General features: G+C 42.1%; 1 protein-coding gene across 4 annotated transcripts in view; it reads right to left on the bottom strand.

Moving 5' to 3' along the window:
* The window catches only part of gabrb3 (gamma-aminobutyric acid type A receptor subunit beta3), a 44,730-nt gene that overhangs the window by 8,616 nt on the left and 19,682 nt on the right, over positions 1-16,432 (bottom strand). For all 4 annotated transcript variants that reach the window (XM_076726575.1, XM_076726578.1, XM_076726579.1 and 1 more), the window contains 6 exons: positions 16,266-16,357; positions 16,094-16,161; positions 5,196-5,416; positions 3,728-3,810; positions 2,961-3,098; positions 1,284-1,436 (listed from right to left, as the gene is read on the bottom strand). In XM_076726575.1, coding sequence (XP_076582690.1) covers positions 1,284-1,436; positions 2,961-3,098; positions 3,728-3,810; positions 5,196-5,416; positions 16,094-16,161; positions 16,266-16,357 — 755 coding nt within the window. The remainder of the gene's footprint in view (positions 1-1,283; positions 1,437-2,960; positions 3,099-3,727; positions 3,811-5,195; positions 5,417-16,093; positions 16,162-16,265; positions 16,358-16,432) is intronic.

Raw genomic sequence — 16,432 nt, 5'->3', positions numbered from 1 at the left:
TTTCTTCCTGTCCCCTTTTTTTTTTAAAAAAAAATCTGTCCATTACTACCTGTGTGAGTGAGATGATGCACACAGTAAAGTACATTCTAGTATATTGAGATTTAACAGACAGAGAGGAAAGTGGAGGAGGGGATTTGCAGAGAGGAAAGTAGAGTTGGAGCAGAGAAGATGAGCCTCCTCTGACAGACTTTGTTGTCAATGTTTATATCACAGTAATCTTTCAGAGGGTGGTGGGTCCATGTTTTTTTTTTCTAATAGCTTTTCTTTTGACACAAGATATTGAGTGCCACATCTTTTCCTCTGAAATCTGCTCCACGTGCCCTCTCCCTGACTGCAGCTGATCCTCCCTACATTTTAATTTTAATAGGTGACAGTCATCGAGTCTGCACACTAAGGAAGGCATGAGCTGTGAATGTGCATGACAAGCTAAGAAAATGCCGTTCATTCTTTGTGTATGCGTGCTTACTATTATACTACTGAAGCCATCAGACTCCATCCATCCACCCGGATCATCAGATATTCAGATATATCAGATACGAGACCTCTCGTGGTTGTGGTGATTCATGGTCCTCTCTCCTCTGGTGGCAAGTAGGAGCCACAAGTGATGAAGACCTGCTTCAGTTTTCAGTCTTGTCTGTGCTGGGGACAATGGCACTAAAGGCATTTACAGCAATCAGCTAGACTAAAAACAAAGCTGACTTTAGTCTGTTCCAGGCCACATTTTGGTCTTTGATGTGCCTCAAAAACTGACATCCATAGATGTAGGTAATGTAGGTAGTACTACATCACGAATATGCAGCTAAAATCGAAAATCTGTATTTATCTTTACAACTTACACTCAAAAACACATCTGCAGTTACTGTTAAGCATGAGAAAATGTACAATTAAAGTAAAAATACAATTCAAATACCAGAAATTTTTTTTTTTCAAGTTTCAAGAAAACTTTCACCTGGAGGAAATTTTAAAAAGCTGGTAAAGCTGATTGTTTGCACAGTGCTGATTCTGAGGTATGACATCATATGTGTTTGATTTTTTTAAGGATCTAAATGAGTTTGGTTCTTAATTGATTCTCAGGAAAATCCACCTACAGCTTAATTCTAATTCTAAATTAGTTCTCTGTTTAATTGCACGGGCTTCACTTGGATGATATTATTGTTTAAAGTCTTGTTTCTAGCTTTGGGACAGAGGTGGTCTTTGCTCACAGGCCTGCAGGCCCACAACACATCCGACTGAAGGTGAAACCACAGAGCTGAGGTCAATCTGCTGCACGGGACCAAACATACCTAATGCAACTCTGGCAGCCGAGGCGTCATAATTGATCCAGAATGACACCCAGGATAGGATGGTGATGAGGATGGAGGGCATGTACGTCTGCAGGATGAAGTATCCAATGTTTCGCTTCAGCTTGAAGCTCAGAGACAGTCGAGGGTAGGCACCTGCAGCGAAGAAGAAAAAACCCTCTTTAATTCAAGAGGAACAAGGGGACGTCTCGCACTTTGTTTTGGTTCCTATGGCAATGGCCTCATGAACTGGTTTCATCACCATGGAAACAAGCAAGCGTGGTTCAAATTGCAAATCGTCTTATGAAACTTAGCCTTGAGATCGCTGTGTGTGCAAACGGCACGATGCAGTGGAACACACACACATATACAGTGTTAAAGGAACACTCTGACACTGTTTGGCTTTCTTCGATAAAGAAGACTGGTACCACCCTCACTCCTGTACGATAAACATGAAATTACAGCAAGCTTAGCAGTTAGCTTAGCTTAACGTTAAGACTGGAACCTGCTAGCCTGGCTCTGCTGTTTTCACACTTTGGCTTTTCCATGATTCAAACAGACAACATATAACATGGTAATAAGTTTTAGAGGTGCTGGAGGACAGATTTTAGTACTTTCACATCTGGACAGGTTAGCTGTTTCCTCCTATGTCCAGATGCAGAGCTAGCATTTAAGCTAAATTCAAGCTAATCAGCTGCTAGCTGTAGCCTCATATCTATCATACAGATATGAGATTATCAGTCTTCTCCTTTAACTCTCCAGCAAAGAAAGCAAAAGTGTGTATTTCCCAAAATGTTGCACTGATCCTTTAACTTGACAAAAACAGATGTTTGACATCAATTAGCAACATTTTTATATAATTTACTGAATGAACGGTTGTGAACAAACTTATCACTGTGGATGAAACTGTACCTGAAACAACAGACCGTCCACACTAAGTGGCCTTGTTGCCCTGTGTTGTTTACTTCTCTAAGCTGAGAGAGTAAACACACACCTGTGTTTGTCCACGTTTGCTAGATCCACCTACTGAGAAGGTGTTAAAAGCGTTTGTTATCTGCATCAAGATTTGACCCATGATCATAATGAGATCTAATAGCCTTCTGAGTATTAGACGCTCAGACACGTTTGGACAATATCCATCATACATGTCATTAATTCAGCTGTGGGAATATTCACTGTTTTGGATTTTTTGTATGATAAGAGAATAATTCATGCTGCTGGGGCTTTGCCTCATGAATACACTGCATTACTGTGAGTACAGGCCCCCTTCTTTTATCAGGATCTTGAGATAGAGAAGTGATTGCGTCTCCATTATTATTCCATGTTAGGAAAGTCTAACATGCACATGGACAGTTTTCTGCCAAAGTTAGAAAAGTTTGACATTAGAGTTGGCAAAGGTTGATGCCACATACTTCTATGCATCAGTCAGGGTTGAGCAACGACTGAACTGAAATCTGTTGACAGTTTTTGGGTAGTTAGGCTTACTGTCAATCAAATCTGATTAAACCGCTCCCACACAGTCCTGATGAGGCAGGTTAGCCGAGTTTTTGAGTGTCAAACGAAAATACCAAAGGTTTTCATCTGCCTTAAGGACATGATTGAACATGCAGGTGGAGTTTTTATCAAAAGTGAGGAGTGAAACAGCCATAGAGCACACGGGCAGCATAATCGTGAACTCACCTGTGGAAAAGACCACGTTTCTGGAAACCAGTTTGTAGTCGACTATGGAGAACTGAGGGAGCTCGATTCGCGTCACCCCGGTCACAGCAGTGTCTCCTCCTTTCCAGTAAAACTCTATATCATCTGTTGTGTAACCATCTGCAAACAGGGACAGCAAACAAGGCGAGGTGTGATTCTTACGAGAGGAAAAGCACCGGAAAGTGCAGCCGTCTCATCTTGTTTGGAGGGCTAAAATTAATAATATATCTTTATTTGCTGAAATCTGCTGAAATCTGGGGGCCTAACAGCTACAGTTGATTTACAGTAAGTCATATGAATCACACATACTGGCTGTAAGTGCTGATTGCGTGAGATGTAAATCTGCACAAGGATGTGTGTCACTGCAGGCAGGCACACTTAAACCACATGCACGGGATCCATAACAGCCAATAGTTTTAGCGCAGACAGCCAAACATGCCATCAAAGACTGATGAACTGGACTCATTGTTAATGTGCTCCAGTATGGAAATCACCGTGTGGTCAGAAGCTTCCTGGACAGACACTGTAGCTCTGACTGGGGAGGGTGAAGCAAGCAATCTCAATGAGGTACGACAGCTTAATAAATTGAAAGCAATTCAGCAGTCTGTGCAGTTTCTGTCTCCACGAGATGAGGAGTGTGAGAACTTTTTTATGAGAATCACAGTGCTGTTCATATTTTTAAGGGATGAAAAAGTGCAGCTGTCCACTGTATTTCTTTACCAAGCACAAGATGTGGGGTTTAAACTTACAACTCTCAATTTCCAGAGTGCAGTTCTGTTCGTCCAGCGGGTACCTCCTCAGATCCATCATGCAGGCTGCCGTCGTCGTGATTCTGAATCACACAAACCCAAAAGGAAGGCACAGGACACGTTACTTGAGTGACCTTGTTTTAAATGATGGTGTCAAATAGAGGAAGATAGAGCAGCAGATTTAGAGAGATGTGCTCCCTTAAAGTCTGTGATAAAACAAATTTCAAACACAGCAGATTATTACAGCAAGACACAAACAGTTTAGCAATGCCGTGACGTTCATTATTATTTGTTTGGAAGTCAGACTCCTTGTCAATTACTGCTAATAGCAAGCCTTTCAGAGCCGAAGTGTTATGTTGTGAATCCAGTCCTGAGCTGCAGTCCAAATAAACATATGAGACAAGCTATGTGATATTAGCTGGTGAGAGACCTGCTGTATTAGCATTAGGTTGTGAGAACTGCACCCCTAAATGGCTTCAACAAAACAAATAAAACACTTAGCCACTTCATGCGTCTTGGGCAGATTGGATATCTATGTGATAGCGTAAAAGCCAAGAGTAAATGCAGCCAATAAGCATTAGCGATGGATTGCTAGCCAATCGTTAAAACGGGAGGTGGTGTGAGATGTTGAAAATGTGTAAATGCATCCGTTTCTCAGAGATGCATACAGTAATCTTCACTGCGCTCAATTAAATCAGACTGGAGTGTGTGAAGGCAGAGGAGAACCAAGACTCATCCAGTCAGATTTCCTATCAGGTTAATGGAGATGCACATACAGTATGTGTGCTGATGAAAGTGTATCAAATCTGGATTTCATCAGGATATGAGACACATAAATGCGAGTGTATCCTTCTTCAAGTAGTTGCTTCACATTGTCTTGCATAATGCCTGCAGGAAAGGGAATTAATGAAGAAGGCATACAGGGTTAACTCTCAGATAATAGCTTCTATTCAAATAATGGCCGGGGTCATAGCTAGCATGAAAAACTTCAGGCTATTCTTTTCTTCATTACCTTACTCTTGACTGATGCTAAGCTAACGTCAACAAAACTCAACACTTTAAAGGGAAAGCTTTTAGTGTGAAAATTCTGGAGGAAGTGCTGAGTTTCATTTGTGGTGCCTTTCATTTATAAGTTAATCATGTTTCCCACATTTTTATGTCCCAAACCTGAGGAATACTCTCAGCCTGGATCTTAGAACAGCAAACCTTCTTTGTATTCTTATTGTTTTTAATGTTTTATCATGTTGTTATTCTTTTTGTTTTGCTTGTCTTTGGCCTAACATTGTTTAAAATCCTGCTGTGTAAAGCACTTCGGGCTGCATCTGTTCAGGAAAGGTGCTGAAACAAAGTGGGCATTATTTTGATCGTATCAAGGCGACAGGCAAACATGGAGGAAGTTCGGATTGAGTCCACTGAGGTAAGGGCCGCTATTTGAGAAATTTTTGGTTTTATTAAGACCAGCGCTCACCTGAGGCCATAGAGAACAGTGCCGTCCGGATGCAGTCGAATCATACGGTTCTTAACAGTGACACCGTGAACAAAGGACTTCTTGTCATTGAGGAAGTAGGTGTCCGGGACCCAGAGCTGGTCTGCTACTCTGTTGTCCAGCGTCAGGTTGAGAGGGATCCCTGCATAGGCCAGCCTCTTATCTCTCCAATACTGCTGGAAGTACATGGTCAACGTGTAGTCCTGTGGGAGGTGAAACAGCATTGTGTAGTGAGACTACATGGCAGATAGAGTACAAATAAATGCAATTCGTCTCACAAGTTTGCAGTTTCTTCAGGCCAGTGTTGTCCAGACCGAGGCTTTAAATTCAGCACTGAATGCAGCCCAAGGCTCGGGATGTATTTTTTCTAACAAAGTGATATTTATAGAATTGTCAAACATCTCATCAGTCCGCCCTGGGTGACCATATTTCAAGACCTGTCTCGACGAGAAACCTCTCTCAGCTGTTCTGTGTACAAGACTGGCGCTAGCCCTCAGACTATGGATTTCCATTACTGCAGGCACAGCATCAACGCCAGGTTTCAGCTTAGTGACTGACCACTTTTACCAGAATGCCACAACTACACTGCATATGCTCAAGTACAGATAGATAGAAAGACAGATTGATAGATTTCATTACATATTACCAGCCATACATGCAATGACTTGAGCCTATTTCAATAATTTATTGGGCGTTCATTCGCAGTTAGCTCCACAAGTGGATCCATCAGAACACAAAAGCTTTTCCAGGCCTTTAATGGAGCTCTTTACTAGCTCACTTGGCTTTATTCTGCTGACTAATGTTCTCTTAAATAAATAAGCAGGTCTAAGGAAATAAACAAGAACTTGGCCCGTGCTGAAAATACCAACATTTCAATCCTCTGCTGCAATAACATATTTGTAATAAAGTGTTCAAAAATGCCCTGATTTCCTTTGGATATAAAAATCAATGCCTGAGTTTTTTTTTTTTTAACTTTTCAATGCTGGACTAATTATTACGACTCAGCCAGGAAACTGCTGACCTCATTTTGACAACATAAAGCGTTTCATTATTTTTGTTGACTCTCTCATTACACTGAACACAACACACCTTGGTGCAAAGGGGCAGCTGCACCATGCACGGCTGACAAAGTGTGGGCTTGTTCTGTTTGGAATGAATTACACTGTGCCATTTGACTGACAGTATAATATAATATAGTATTGATTCCTATGAATAATTCAGCGTGTGTGTGTACAGTCAGAAGATGTATTTATTCTCCTCCCCTATGTTAAAAAATTTGCCTCTAGTTACTGAAACTGTGAGGGCTTTCATCCATTTAACCGCCTTTTTGTTACGTCGAGTATTTTGCCAGTTAAAAAGTGAAAATAATGACACCCCTGACGACATTTCTGCTTCTGAAAAAGAAAGCCAGAGATATTTTTTAAAGTTGCTGGAGCAGGTGCAGGTTCTGTAGTAATCAGTGTAATACAGTATGTTTCCAGAAAAGCCGTCTTTTGAGAGATGCCTTCGCCCTCCCAATTCTCCTTCACCCCCTGTGAACAGAAGATGCCCTCATTATGCTCTCTCCCACTTGCAGCAGAGGTGTGGGCTGGGTGAATCAGCTCAGCTTTACACAACAGCTCTTCGGCTGCAGAGATGGAGCCCATCTACCAACCGTCTGGACCACAACTATTTCAGTCTGTTTTAGATCTTCAGATCCCACCTCAGCAGATGTCCTTGACTGCCTTGAAGGCTGTTTTAGCATCTCAGAAACAAAGCTATAACACACCAATTCTCTCTGTGCACACAGTACAGTACGCCCTCCTGCTCCCAGTAAGCTGCTGGATCCCACAGGGCTCTATTCCAGGACACAGAGGGTTTACAGTGTGTGTACTGGGAAACATCCTCTGGAGGTCAGTGTTGCCAACGCTTGTCCAATGAAAGGCGTTGGCTACTACAAAAAGAAGCTTTATGATCATGACCACGGTACACACTAACTCACTTTTGTTGATCTAATCACCTTCATCAGACTTGTAAAGTTTTCTGTAAAGCAGTTTCCTTCATAACACTTTTAAAACACTTCCCGTTTGAATTAGGAATGAAACTTTTCCACTTGTTTGTCATCACGCTCTGTAAAGCTCTCGACATTTAGGAGGTGCCGCTAGTTACCCTGCAACCAGGAAGTTGTCATTCTTAACCTCGTTAGGACGCAATTTGACGCGGCAGCTGAGCGATGTGTTAAATGCAGACTGAAAGTGAAAATATTTAAATGGAAAACAAATGATTAAAATATAATGCATGCATTTCATGTCATGTTTGGGGGCTGCACAAGATGTTTCTGAGGGCCACCGTTGTTCCACGGGCCACGCTTTGAGAGGCTATGCAGTAGCGCTAATAGTATTAGCTAATACTAGCTTATTACAGATGTATTGCTACTGGTGTTCTGTATGTCGGCTGATAAGCAACAAATGCCAAAGACAGTGCTGCCATTAGACGGCATAGACTGTCGACTGGAAAGCGATGACAAGTTATTTTTTGATGTAAAATATTGTGCCCAATTTTAGTTATAACACCAAAACCAAAAATCATAACCCATGGGGAGGCTGCAGTGATGGAGGGAGCTGTGGTGGCGAACAGGGTTGTCAGCAGAGTCACAGTGAGAAGCGTCAGGTTCGGTGCATTAGCGTGATTGGACATTACCAGTCAGCTGACAGCCACACAGCTGGTGAATGAGGAAGTGATTGTGAATCAGCTGATGCCAATCAGCTAATGCAAACATGACTTCACCATCGGAACTAATGCTACGCTCCATTTCTGATTTGCTTCTGCTTTCAACAGAATTTCACTAAACGCTAACGCAATATGTTCATATTGACGATTCCACTGAAAGTCATTAAGGATAATATTGAATTACGCCTCAGCTCTATTGAAAATTAACTTTCAGTGCTGCCTGTCTCCAGAGTTTGAGGGTAATATTTCATCATGTGGCAATTACCAATCGCCATATCTGATAACCAAAAGCTTTCAAAGACCATCCCGCGGAGGATTTCAAACTGCCAACTTGCTTAAACTTTGAAAATGCACGTATATCCTCCTTACTCTGATGTGCGTTTCGTCACCCTAAAGGGTGGAGTTGTTTGTTGTCAGATATGTAGACCACAAGAGACAGAAAGAGGTTTGTTCTCAGCACCAGTGAGTAAATGAGGCCCAGTGGGAGGATGAGACTGTCGTGTCATCTTCGGCTCGCAGAGTGCACACTCTCATACTCAGACGTGGTTACTGTGTGCCAGTCAAACATCGTCTACGTCAACTTAACACCAGGATATCTGCTGGGAATACAGGAATAGCACTCAGAGATGCTTGCCCCGTGCAAGAGGGGGGCTTTTCATCTCTCCATAAGACAGCTAAGTGTTCCCAGCGGGATTCAGAAGTGTACTATGTATGTTTTACAAACCATGCGTTTAATAATTTCAGCATCTGCATCCTCCCACACAACATTTTACAGAGCCTTTCATGAAATGATTTCAGTCCTTCACCACCTTATAGCAGACTGCATGTAAGTACTATTATCTTAAGAACAAAGTCGCAGGTGAGCTATTTTTGTGGAGAGGAGGGATGGGGGCTCGAGAGAAAACCTGTTTCTGTTAGATTACTGAGGAGTTCAGTCAGACGTTATTCTCTCAGGAACCGTCACCGGTTCTGTGACAAACACTGGATCTCAGACAAGCTGAAAGAAAACTTTTCGGTTCCAATTTTCATTCCTGAGATGAAAAAGTCAAATGCTGTAATTTTAGTTACATTTAGAGAATCAGTCAACCGTAAAAATCCAAGAAGGCGACTTTCTTAGGACTGAAAAATGAACAGAACTGCCTTCATAAGTGGATGCATCTTACAATATTATAGGCCATGTGTCCATAACAACGACACTTTATCTTTGTTCATCTAGAATGAGGTGATGAATTATGATGCTCTCCTTCAAGAACATGTATTCATGGTGTGTAATTAGATAGATTTAAAGCCTATAGCTATGATCATCAATCACCAATATATCAATAATCAGTGATTTTGCACTTAAAGATAATAGCGTGTGTCATGTGCAGGTATTCAGATGTGCTGTGGTTTGATTAAAACATTTCTGATGCCCTGAAAACATGATGAATCATATGCCGGCTGGGGGTCACCTCAGCATTTCCTCCTTTTTTCCCCATAAACCACATTAATCAAAAGTGTTTCCGCCACAATTAGTTCCCCCTGAATCAGGCGGATCAACTCAACAGAAGCACTTGAAGTTCCATTTTTATTTTAAGCACCCTGTTAGAGCGACGAGGAGAGCGGCTCTGCTGCTCAGAGGGTTTATATTCCTGTAGGGTCACATCCCGCTATTGTGTAAGACTAAATGCAGCATTGTTCCAGCGCAGAGGAAAGCTCAGCATGTTGTACACAGAGGGCTACTCCAGTGTTTCTAGCTGACTTCTCCTTACCTTGTGAGTAGCTGGAGCCCGAGGCTATTTGGTGTTTTATGTGGCTGACTTATTAAGTAAGCCCTTCAATATAAATCTGGGGGAACATCTGTAGTATGAGTTTTTTAAGGGTAATGCTTCCTCCAGGCAGAAGGTGGATAATGTTAAAGCGTAAAAATGGAGGGGTGTTTTAGCACCTGACGGGTCCGTCTTCCCGCTGACTCACACCGTGGCTGCCGAATAAATGTGTAAAACACTGCTGGGAGGATCTGCTTTACAGTTCAAGGTGCTTTATGTCTCTGGACAGGTGCTTCTTTAAAAACTGTAGACACTCACATCTGAAGGAGCGATCCTGAAAAAATACAATACACAAATATTTGCTCCTTGTGTAACACCAACGTCTGGTTAGGTTGGAGTTTTAAAAATAACAACAGTGTAGAAAAGGACAGACCAATCTGAATTCCCAAGCTAAAAATAAAAGGAGAGGAGCGAGTAAAGACAGAAATATATTAATAATCTCATTTCCTAGACAACAAGCTCTGCAGCTCGCCCACACCCTGCTATAACGGGCCAATACCTCGTGTGACTCGGCTGCATGAAAGCAAGCCGCCGACACCTCTCTGCTCTCCACTCCACACAAGTTCTGCAGCTCTGTATCCTGCATTTCCTTCAAATATTTAATACACATAATACAACATAATACAAAACAACACGCTTTAAATCAAAAATACATACAATAGGTGAGGAACTACTCTATGGCTGCCCAGTCCAGCCATTAAAGGCAATGAGCTCAGACTGAGGAGGCGACATTCGAGCGATCAGACAGGCTGATATCAGCTCATTGCAGAGTATATGTTGGCAGACGAGTGACAAAAAAAATGCGGTAATGAAATAGAGGTTTGAAGTAATTTAGAAAAAGCATCACTACTACATAGTTTGTCCAGCAGAGAACGCTGACAAGATGTTTTTTATGCTTTATATTTTTTTTTTGCACTTTATATATTTTAAATGTACAGCTCAGGATGTGTATTGGTCACAAAAGTACATAAACAAATAAAATAATCTGTGAGGGATCCGTATGTCCAACATATTGATCGCTATCAGTGCCATAAATCCTGTATCGGTCAGGCTGTCGTCAACATTTTCACTTGGTTCAACATTTTCAGTATATGATTTATACCACTCTCGTGGCTAGCCACTTAGCTTAGCTTAGCATGCAGTAATGCGCTTTAAAACAATTTTGGCCACATTTATGTAAAATACTGAGAAATCACATTTGAAGATTTGACAGATTGAAGCTCATTATGTTCACTATTATGGCTGAATAACAGACGAGTTGCCGGGCGGATTTAAAGTGTCTTTTTGGAAGTCTCTCTTTGGTTTCGCTCTAAAACTACTTTTGGTAAAGTCGCACGATTCCCACAGGGAGAAAACTTCAACTCAGTAAAGAATAGTCTGGTTCAGCGGGAGGTATGTGGAACATGGAAAAGCATCCAGCTAAAAGTCAGAGCGATGAACTTGATCTTGAGCCAAGTCTCCTTTTCTGCTCCTCTTTTCGTCCGGCCTGTGTGAGGCAATCCGACGCTGCAGCACAGACCACAACCACAGGTCTCTCCTCAAGGGCCCCTGAGCATCACTTCTCAGTGTGTTTGTTTTGGAAGCTTTGGGAGACGTTTTACTGACACAGCTTGAGATCATGTCACATTTCAAACTAAGAGAGGGTCCGCTTTTATGGCTTTTATCCAAGAAACATTGATCATCACTCAATAATCCCTGTGGGTTGTGAAAAGTGCGGCTGGACTGCGGAGAGCTCAGAGAAACACAACTTTCCTGCTGCTCTGGACTTCATGTGAGGAACACTTCCACCAGGATCGTGTTGAAGTATATAAAAAGAGACAGGACATGCACTGCAATGCAGATCTGCTCTGTCTGTTTCCCACTCCTCTTAAAGCACGACTCTAAACTGAGCGCCGGCACTGATTTACTAAATGCAGTCTCTGATCCTATTAACAGATTAAAAACTACTGCAAATAACACACACACACACACACACACACACACACACACACACACACACGACCATGCATGTGCACATAGATACACTTGTCAAGCAACCAATCAGCAATCGATGCATTTCAAAGGTGAGCCAGAGACTTTTTGGAGAGGCTGAGTTCAGGATTCACCATCATGTGGAGTAATTAGTGTTTTCATATTTAGTACATTGTGTTCAGTTTAGCGTTCCTCTAAACGTCTGCTGACGTCTCTCAGTGTGGTATCACGAGGCTCAGCCTTCGCACAGGGCGGATGTCTTTCCAATCAAGCGGTACAATAGATGACTGACGGTTCTCATCTTCAGTCAGACATCAATACGAAGCCGTCAGAGATGTGACTGGACGCCGGACTCGCCACTCACCGGGCTGTCATTTGTGGTCGCTTCACATATCAAACTGGAATGACGTGACAGCTGCTCTGGAAATGTCAAACTTCCACCTCCGACCATTTATCACAATGAGTTTCTAAACTGGAGACAACACAAACGGCCATAATAAATGCAGACGTGGAATTACGCCTCATTCACAGGTTTGGAGTCATTACGTCATCTGGACACCCTCATACATCAGTGACTGGTCAGAAATGCATCTGCACGGCTCCACAGACTCTCATCAGACTTGAATCCTGTGAAAACTGAGCTTGTAATACATAGTCTGGCTTTGAGAGGCTGTAATTTAACACTCAAACATCTCAAAGGTCTTTAGAAACAAGGTTGGAGCCGTAACAAAGGAGGCAATAAGAGAAACCCAAGAATCAGGGTCTGAAGAATGTGAGAAGTAACAGCAGCGATGAAGCTGCTGCAGATATAGGTCATCATCTCCAAATATTCAAATGAGTGGAAGAACAGACACACATCCTGCTTCTCTCTTCTCACCTCAGCTGATTTTTATAGCTTCATAGTAAATGTTAAACTGCGTTTTTGTCCTACTTCCATTTCTGTGCCTCTGTGAGTCTCTTATTAGCTTCAAATATGGATGTTTTGCCTGTTTTCCTTTTCAGAATAATCTGGCTTACAGCATTTAAGAAGAAAGAAATATTTAATGTGAGTAACTGCATTGAAGATTTGTGACTGATTGTGGACACCTGACCAACAGAGCTGTGAGGTTTTTAGTGAAACTGCCCATAAATAACACCGGCAATAATTCACAAAGTGCAAAAACAAACATTTACACCCAACTAAACTTCACAAGCTTCATATTTTAGAATCAGGGCATTTGGATCAAACAGCTCCTAAAAATTAAGGTGTGTGAGATTAAGCTACAGCTGTGATTTTAATCAGTATTCAAACAGGTTCAGATTTGGCTCAGTTTACCCGATATGAAACCGCTCACATCAGGATTGTGGCCAAAGACTGATTGGGACATCCAGTTAAAACCAAGCATGGCAGCTCACAAGGACCGGGGCTATTAATAAGATGATTGACAATGGAAAGGAGCAACTGCAATGTGCAAAGAGTTGTGATTAATGTGAGGTTTTGCACCTTTTCACAATACTGCATCTCAATGAGAGGGATTCTCCATAAACACTCTGGTTCATTGGAAGCCTTGAGATGCTCCAGTGAGCAAAATGTGAGAAGAAGAAGCTGGAAATGTCAAAGCCCTCTGGAGGGGGGGGCGCAGCTTCGACAGAAAGGAACAAAATGATGCTGTTCAGGACCACAGATAAACCATGGCAGCGTTCGGCGGTGCCGGCTGCTCAGGGCACCCTGATAAAAGTGATCTATAGCTGCACGCATTAAACAAACAAATAAATGGAAGTAGTGCTGACGTGAGGTCACTTTGCCTGCTTAGTTACAGCAGAGTCCAATATATTAAAGCAGCCTGACCAGTAATTAGTGGTCCTGCTGGTTCCTGCAGGACGGTGTGGACGGATCTGCCAAATCAGACAACATAATGGACAGGATGCAGTCCCATCAGTTGTATCATGAGTGAATCGTTTTCAGCACATGCTCGAGTGCCAATGGGAGAGTGTGTTTTCTAGATGTGTCCAGTTCCTCCAGCGATGAGGAGGACATGTCCTCTGTCCCGCCTGCGTGCCTAGAAGCATTAGCACAGACGGTCCGATATGATCGAGGACGCCCGATGCCTTCACGCTGCGCAGACTCTCTCAAACTCTCGGGTTAAAAGCGGGCGTGGTCTCTGCCGTGGAAATTAGGTTTGGCCCATTAAGAGCTGAGACTTAGTTAAACGATCCTAGATTTTCAAAGCCAATGAGATTGAAGGAATATGTTTATCTGTCTATTCTCTTAGAATCAAAGGCGGTGAGAAGTCAAACTTTGTACATGCTGTATGTCCACGATAACAGGCTGGTGCATTATTCATGTGTTGTATTCAGACAGAACTGAAACAACTGCCCCCCTTCCCCCCAACAGCCCCACTAATTGGCTAATGTCTACCCTCAAGTATGCTGAATTAGCTATTAGCAGCTTGCAAAATACACATGAACGCTCAGATAACTATCGCTGGATTACTTTGATACTGTAAAAACCTTACAATCCTCAGAAAAGATGACACTCAGGCAAGTCCTGAGTGTCATCAGGAGGCCCGGAGTTAAAGGAAGAGTCTTTTTCTCTGTTTTTGAAACAGACTTATGGATGTGAACATAATGATATGTGTCACACTGAATCTAAAAGTATGTGGATCATGTCAAATCAAATCAAACTTTATTTATTTAGCACTTTTCATACATGATAAAATGCAACACAAAGTGCTTTACAGCAGTTAAAAACATTATAAAGGAAAACATAAAAACAGAGAAATCCCATCCCTCCCACCCTCTGTATGTACATATGAGGATCGAGGAAAAAGGGTTGAGAATTGACTGAATTATGTTTTTTTGAACGTGGCACAGGTTGTAATTGTCTAATTGTCTTATGGTCTCCTCATCCACACCCCCCAGCAGCCCTCCTGGCCCCCTGTGGAGGTCCACTTCAGGGTCTGGAGACCTCTGCTGTGTTCATCTGCTTCACTAACTTCACATTTTCTCATTTTAAAAATCCGCATCCAAAATGTTAAATAATTATGCAGAAAAAAAACCTCTGTTTTTTCTTTATATAACCACAGTGCTTAACATGACAAACTACTTGTTTACTCGTTTACAGACGATGAGTCTCAGTTGTCACTGGAAGTGAGTGTTTAGCTGCTGTGTGCTTCCCACAAAGCCACACTCGGCTGCTGTGTAGAGATGTATTAAAATGCACCACGGGTACATTGCATCACGCATACTTGTCAGGACAGCATGTCAGGGGCTATTTCCTCTCAGTAGCATCATGTGACAGAGCATCAAGCTCTGTCAGCAGTTCAGACCAATGATAGATGGCATACAGGCATTAAACTGTAGAGCCCCGTGGTGTGCCAGCCCCAACACACATGCACACTGACACACTCATCTGGAGGTCCAGCTTGTTTTTTCATATCTGAAAGGAGAGGACGCGGCAAAAGAACTGACTGACCTCATCTTCTAACGGGACCATTAGTTCATCTGCTCGAGTCGCACAGCCACTGAACCAGGATGTAAAACCATACAACGAGCCATAATCTGATACAGCAGATGACCAAAGCACTCTCCACAATGGAAGAAAGCCTCCACAGACTGCGCTCAGTTCACAAAGAACCTAAAGAGGATGCTGCAGATTATTTTTCTCTAGGTTTGATCAGACTGTCTAACAACTGAACTTTTATAATGTGTTTTTTAAGTATTAAGTTGTGGCTTTATTAGCGGCTAATTCTTAATTTGCTAATTCTTTTTTAGCATGGTCAGCGTTTGGGTTGCCAGCTTGTAAACATTCATTTCGGTTCCCTCTTTGGCACCACTTTCAGACAAGACAGCATTTATAATAAGCTGTAATTAGTGGCTTTATTTATGGTTAATTAGTAATTTGCAGATGATGTATAGATCTGTTATAAGCTATTAATAAGAACAAATTCAGGGTTGCCAGATTACTTGGCTGAACCATCTGGAGCAAAATGCATTCATCAACTTATTAAGCTTCACAGCTGCATGAATGGATGAATTATTGTGAAAAATAAAATGACTTTGCATGATATCCAACCGCTGATATGACGGCTAAGCCCACGATTTATGAATGCATTAGCAACAATTGTCTTTTTTTTAATCTCAGTTGGATAAACACCAGATAAAAGGATTGTTTCGACAATCTGGCAACCCAAACCTTGTACTAAATAATAAGTATAGCTGTTTAAAGCACTAGAAATTGATTAGTTTATAAAGGAATAAAGTATTTTCAACACATAAACCTTTAAATAAAGTGGTCATTTCTTAGAGGAGCACTTTTAATTAATTTGTGGGGTTTTAATGGTAAAAGCAGTCCACAGAAGTCCACCAACACTAATAACCCAAATAATGACAGAGGATTTGAACACTACTTACCATGTTGACTTCTGACACCATGTCTATACTGGCCACGTCTATACTCATGCCAACAGCAACCGGTGGACCTTGAAATACACAGAAGAAAGTTAACTTTGGACAACACAAATAAAACATTATGGTAGGGATGCCTTTAGGGTGGAAGACACCGAATGAGGGACAGCAGGCATACCTCCAAAGTCTGGCCGAAGACGAATATCATAACCTTTCAGCAGTTTATCCACAGTCTCCTTCACGTAAGACATGTTCCCCGGTTCGTTGACGCTGAAAGACACAAGAACACCAGAAAGGTAAGACTTCCTGAGGACGGAGACCCTCACTCCTGTCCGGTTTCAACCC

Source organism: Chaetodon auriga, chromosome 3, assembly GCF_051107435.1.
Source record: "Chaetodon auriga isolate fChaAug3 chromosome 3, fChaAug3.hap1, whole genome shotgun sequence".
NCBI classification, from domain to species: domain Eukaryota; kingdom Metazoa; phylum Chordata; class Actinopteri; order Chaetodontiformes; family Chaetodontidae; genus Chaetodon; species Chaetodon auriga.
Note: the sequence above shows the minus strand (reverse complement) of the source record. Positions and strands in the feature narration are given on the sequence as shown.